General features: G+C 43.3%; 1 protein-coding gene across 1 annotated transcript in view; it reads left to right on the top strand.

The window, feature by feature from the left end:
* Positions 1-6,001, top strand: part of Ppm1h (protein phosphatase, Mg2+/Mn2+ dependent 1H) — a 289,195-nt gene extending 283,194 nt beyond the window's left edge. The window contains exon 10 of the mRNA XM_004641643.1: positions 5,628-6,001. Coding sequence (XP_004641700.1) covers positions 5,628-5,775 — 148 coding nt within the window. The 3' untranslated portion in view covers positions 5,776-6,001. The remainder of the gene's footprint in view (positions 1-5,627) is intronic.
* Positions 6,002-6,342: the final 341 nt, after the last annotated feature.

The following is a 6,342-nucleotide window of genomic DNA, read 5'->3' as shown; positions in this document are numbered from 1 at the left end:
TTTGAGAAGGATTTTATTTTGGCGAGGGGAGGGGCGCTGGAGCAGGCTGCCTTAAGGGCGGGTCTTGTGCAACATGTGGAGGTGAGGATCAAACCATGGTCCCTCACACCTGACTGACTTAATCAACTGAGCTAACCGCCAAGCTCCCTGGGAAGGTCAATTTAAAATCTCTATAGACAACTATGCATAGTAAACAACTGCTTTCTAAAGAGCCCCCTATATTTTACCTTCAGATTCATGATGAGAAAGGCAAATTAGATACAATGGAGCCTTCCCCCTAAACTCCAAGAGAAAACCTAGGTGTAACTGAATAGGTTGGGAAAAGACTTTAATATCTACAAATAGAATCATAAAATGGATTTGGAGAAAGAATCAATATAGAAATTCACAGTAGTGAAACATTGTCATTGAAATAACTCACAAAATGGATTCAATAGTAAGTAAGCTACTAAAGAAACAGGTTGAAACTGCAGTGGTGCAATTGGTTATATTGAAAGTTATCACAGAGAAGTGGAAATCTAGAAGATCAACTGGAAAAGTCAGATAACAGTTTATATAGAATGCTAAAAGTAAAACAATAAAGAGGAAAGCTTGGCATATATTCCCAGCACTTTAGGAAGCTGAGGCAGAAGTATCACAAATTCAAGCCCACTTAGCAATGTAGTGAAACCCTGTCTCAGAATAAAAAATAATTAAAAAGACTGGGGATGTAGCTCAAGGAATAGACAAGAAGCAATATTTTAAAAGTGAATGACTGGGCCGGGGAGATGGCTCAGTGGAATAAGCGCTTCCCTGGCAAGCGCAAGGGCCTTAGTTCAATCCCCCCCGCCAAAAAAAAGTGAATGGCTGAGGTAGGCATGGTGATACGCACCTGTAATCCAGCACTCAGGTGGCTGAAGCAAAAAGATCAGTGTAAATTCAAGGCTGTCCTTGGTTACATAGTGAGTTCAAGATCATCCTGAGCCATATAGCGAAACCCTTCCAAACTCGATTCCAAGGCCTTGTGCAGCCTTGAAGATGGCAAGAAGAAGCCCCTGAAGCAGCCCAAGAAGCAGGCCTAGGAGACGGATGAGGAAGATAGTGTTCCAAGTAGAAGCAAAAAGAGCAGACGAAACTTGCTAAAAACAAAGGCGGTGGGAAAGGGCCCCTGGCCCCAGGTGGAACGAAGAAATCGGCAAAAAATTAAACTGTTCCTTGTGCGTCGATGATGGTGAGCCTGAATTCCATTCCTGTTCCGATATCTGGATTCCCTGCTCTAACATGTTCTGACACCTATAACTAGAATGATGTGTGTTCTTGGAGTCTGTTGTACATTTAGGAATAAAATTTTGTAAAGAAAGAAAGCAAACAAACAAGAACAGAGTTCATGGCTGAGAATTTTCCAAAATTAAATGTTTTTAGTTTGAAGGAATAAAACTAATTTTTAACCATGAGGGATAAAAAAGAATCCTCATTGTTAGGTCTTGGTGGAACTGTGTACCATCAATAAAAATCTGAAAAGATACCAATGAGAACAGATATTTAGTATAATAGAATGATAAAAGACAGGTTTCTTCTCAGGAGTAGAAATCATCACAGGGACCTTTAGTGCCGGCCCCACCCCCAGGGTGCCCCGAGACAGCAACTGACCCTGGGCGTGGTGACGCGCCTGGAATCCCAACTCTTGGGAGGCTGTAAACAGGTGGATCACTGTGAGTCCAATCTAGTAGTGAAATCCTGAACACCCTGTAGACCCTTCCCTAAAATACAGAAAAATAAAGAAGTGGAAGGTACAACTCAGCGGTAGACAACTTGCCTAAATGCATAAGGCCCTAAATTCAATCCCAACCAATGAAGGAAAAAATACTAAGTAGAAAGCAGAAAAGTGTGTGTGTATGTGTGTGCGTGTAGGAGTGATGATAACAGTAAATACATACATATCAATTTTTACAATAAACACATAACACATCTTAATAAGATTAGATTTTATTTGAATTAGCCATGGGCTACTAATACAAATAAATTTTAGAAAGTTTAGAAATTCTACTCTGCCTTGTGGATTTATAATTAAATAATGTCAGGTTAGAAAAGTGGAATGAAAAGGGACCATGATTCCTTGCTTCAGAGCCTAGAACACCATTAGCTCAGGGTAATGGATGGGGAAGTCACACCTGGGAAGTAAAATAACTGAACATTCGCTGAGTTCTTCCTAAATCTTAATTAGCGCAACAAAGGATGTTAGGAAGCAGAGTGCTTATGCTGCGCTGTGGAAACCAAGACAGAGAAGGAGAGGTTGGATGGTGTAGTGGTTATCAACATCCCCCAAAAGAAAAAAACCTCAAAAAGAAAAAATATTTCCAGGATACAGAAAGTGGTCAGCATCTCTTGTGCTGGAAAAAGGTTTGGCAGAATGAGTTTTGGGAAGCCCCCTTGGGGTTGAGCTTTGAGAGGCCAGATTAGTAAGGTACAGGAAGTAAGAGCAAGGAAGAAAGAAACAGGGGAAGCAAGAGTGGATTTCTTTCTCAAGAAGTTCACCTAAAGGAGACAGAAAAGATAGTGTAAAGAAAAGTAATCTTGAGTAGACAAAGTTATCTCAGAATGAGCAACTCAGAAACTTGGGGGTGGGACTGAAGCCAGAGCCTTCACACTGAGTCACATCCCCAGCCCTTTTTTTATTTTGCAACAAGGTCCTGCTAAATTACCCAGGCTAAGTGGCTCAAACTTGTAATCCTGCTTCCGCCTCCCAGAGCTCTGGGATTACAGATGTGCAGCCACACCTGGCTATAACAACCTTATTTATGGATAATGACTTAATCCAGAAGCCCCAGGGGGAAACCAGTTTCCTGGGTTGCTATCTTTGCTAGGTAACCCACACTTGGTTTTTAAAATAGCAAAACAAGTTTTGACCACTGTCAGAATACTGTATTTACAATCAGAGCGGTTTATTGCCTTTCACTACGGGAGATGGCTTTTTTCATGCTTTGAATGCACCCGGTGAGATCTGATATCCTGACCTGTTTAGCTCTCAGCCCTTTCTCTGTGACCCCAGACTAAACAGCCTCCAGAAGCTTATGCATCTATTTTTTTGACTCTTCACATGTCTTTCATTGCCGTCCATGTTTTCTCCAGAGCAGGTCAGCTCATGAGCTGGAGAAAGGCATGCTCAGCCCTGATGGATGAACCAGCTCCTTGACTAGCCGGGTTTCAGATCCTGAAAATCACCAGAGTCATAATCCGCCCCGCCCCCCCAGTACTGCTGGTAGCCATTACCTGTGTGATGGTAGCTCGCATAGATGGTTCAGTATAAAACCAAGTAACTTGGGGAGGACAGCTGAGACCCTGTTCTGAATGTAGTCTAGGGGCTGCAGTATGCAGACTTACAGACATTTGTCCGTTCACTCGGAGGCCTTTTTAGGTACTTTTCAGAGGGTTTCCTGATCTCAAAAGGAGAACAGTTAGGAATGACTGGCTATACCATCCCTCAAGTGCAGCTGAGAAATCTCTGCCTTAAAGCCAATAATTCCCTCAGTACAGATAGCGAAATGTCTCTTCTGCCCAGTCCTCCGGGAGAAAGGCATTCATTCTGTGTTGGGGCTGTCGTCCTCTGCTCTGTCATATTTGCTGCACTCTGTCAGCTACCTAGGCTGTAAGAGTAGATTTTATCCTCTTAACACTGTACAACTTAGAACTTGCACAATCTTAAGTTCACTTTCCACTTAAAGCAAGTCCCTTAAGTTAAGCATGTGTAAATTCTTAAAGGATTTTAAGGAAAAAACAGGCTTCCAAAGGCAAGTGGGGAAGGGTCACTAGCATTGTCAGGGTGATCCCTTATGAAAGACGCAGGCTGCCTCCCAAGAGGCCATCTAGGGAGATGTTTATTTTCTTGATGATTAACTAGAACCTGGCTCTTAGCTTTTCAGGTTTAGCACCTGATTTAATCAGGATACAAAGAATGGATTCATCACAAGACCTGGGCTTATCTTAACTAAACTGACAAGATTGATCTATAAACCAAACTGTCAGTTGATATTTATACAGAGAAATATAAATAATATCCTTAAAATCAAATGACTGGCTTACCCTTTCCCTGTAGGCAAGTCTACACAGGAAAGCAGATCAAAGCAGGTTATTGGTGAACAGGAAACCAGAAGAAAGGTGATTCATACATTTCCTGGCAGAGCTACGAGGGTAGTCCATCCACACCAAGTCTCACCCTGCCGGGGGAACTGTTTTTCTTTGAAGTGTATCACTGAAGAATCTCACTGCCCTGGTCAGTAGTTGAATAGACATCGGCCACCATTTCTTTTCATCGTGTATGACCTAAAGTCTAAGGCTCACACCTCTCCAGCCCTCTGTCATGTTAGAACTTCCTCTAAATGGTGAAACTTTAATCACTTTTAGTTTAAATCTCAACAGGCAACCTTATTTTCAGATTCATTTCTCTTATAGGGATCTAGAAGAAACCATGCTATTCATTAGGATAAGTGGAACAACTCATCCACTGGAAGGCTTATCAGTCATTCACCAAAACAAAGCCCTTCACATTCTTGCTATAGTTCACATATGTTATCTAATATATTTGTCTTCAAATCACATTATTTGTTTAAAAAACATATTTTAAAAAGAGATGTATCCCTACCATGAATGGAAAAGGGCTATTTCAAAAACAGATGTACTTTGTCACAACAGGTTGGAGCCCTAAAAGTACACTGAAGGCAGTGGTTCTTGTTCGTCCCAAGTGCTGCTTTACCTAGAGACTATTTGCCATGGAGAACTCGGAGCCTTAGTAGTACCTGGCACAAAAAAAAAAAAAGTACAGTAGTAACAGTGAGAGATTCTCCTCAGTGTAGTAAACAATACCCAAAGAAGGCAGGTGGGGCTCAGAGGTAGAGTACGTGGTAGCTTAGTACGCAGCAAGCCCTGGGCTCAGGCCCCCGAGGTGGAGAGAGCTATCAGTGGAATAATTTTATTGTGTGTGTGTGTGTGTGTGTGTGTGTGTGTGTGTGTGGCCAGCTCAGCCCACCAGGGGGCGGGGCTGGCTGGCATGTGGTGCTGGGGGATTGAACCGCGGTCCCTGTGCTTTGCTAAGCTTGTTCTAAGTAGGTACTTTAGACCACTGAGCCATCTCACCAGCCCTTCTTTTTTTTTTTTTTTTTTTAATTTTTAATTTTTGCGGAACTGGGGATTGAACTTAGGCCCTTGCGCTTGCCAGGGAAGCTCTTATTCCACTGAGCCGTCTCCCCAGCCCTTGTTTGTTTGTTTAAAGTGGTTAGTGAGTTGGGCATGGTGACACATGCCTGTAATCCCAGAACTCAGGGTACGGAGGCAGGAGATTGTTGTGAGTTCAAGAACAGCCTGGGCTACAAAGTGTGTTCAAGGCCAGTCTGAGCTGCATGGCAAGACCCTGTCTCAAAAAGACAAAAATAAATAAAAAAACAAACAAATTGAAAAAAGAAAGTGGTTAGTGACTTGTCCATGTACAACCTAAAATACTGTTTCACATCTTGTGTCACACACTGGGCAAAAGATGACCTTGACTCTTTTTACTTTAAAGGTAACTGGAAGCCAAGTGACCCCCGTCTTCCCAGCCTCTCCCGACGCTGGCTGTCTGACGCTTCGCTGTCTCATTCCTGTCTCTGCCCTTACAGGTACACACTAGCAGCTCAGGACCTGGTGATGCGAGCCCGCGGCGTCCTAAAAGACAGAGGATGGCGGATATCGAATGACCGGCTGGGCTCAGGAGATGACATTTCTGTCTATGTCATTCCTTTGATACATGGAAACAAACTGTCATGAAAGTGACCCAGGGGACTGGAAGGACGGAGGGGAGGAAAACAGGGATGTCTCTGGGCAGAGGAGACCTGGGAGGCTCCCAGCTCAGTGCAGACGATGCAGTTTCTTCTCAGTCCGGGGGAGTTTGCTGTCCAGAAGCCTCTGGCTGTGCTTCGAGGTGACCCCTAAGATTCCATTTTTTTTTCAGCCACAGGTCTGGACACTGAACAAGAGCAAAATAGGAAGCCTGTTACTGAGCGCTGTGTGTCTGTGGGTTTCTTTATAGGCCCCTGGGCATACGGGGCACATATATCATATTTATTTTACCTAGAGCAGCTAGGACAACCGTTTTTAGATATAACTGGTAGAAGACCCCTCAGCCTGTCATGCTGCCATTTTCTCTCCAGGTTCAGAGTGCTGCATTGGGAAGTTGAGGTGGTCATGCTTCAGAGCATAAGAACCTGCCTTCTAGTGAGCTTGAGCTTTATTTCAGGGATTGCTTTCTTCCTCATTCTCTCCCCCACCTTTTCCCTTCTGTTTCTCTTCATTTTTTTTATGGTGATGGTAGGGGGAAGCAGGGATTTTTTTCTT

The sequence above is a fragment of the Octodon degus genome, unplaced genomic scaffold (assembly GCF_000260255.1).
Source record: "Octodon degus isolate 3935 unplaced genomic scaffold, OctDeg1.0 scaffold00139, whole genome shotgun sequence".
Classification (NCBI taxonomy): Eukaryota; Metazoa; Chordata; class Mammalia; order Rodentia; family Octodontidae; genus Octodon; species Octodon degus.
Note: the sequence above shows the minus strand (reverse complement) of the source record. Positions and strands in the feature narration are given on the sequence as shown.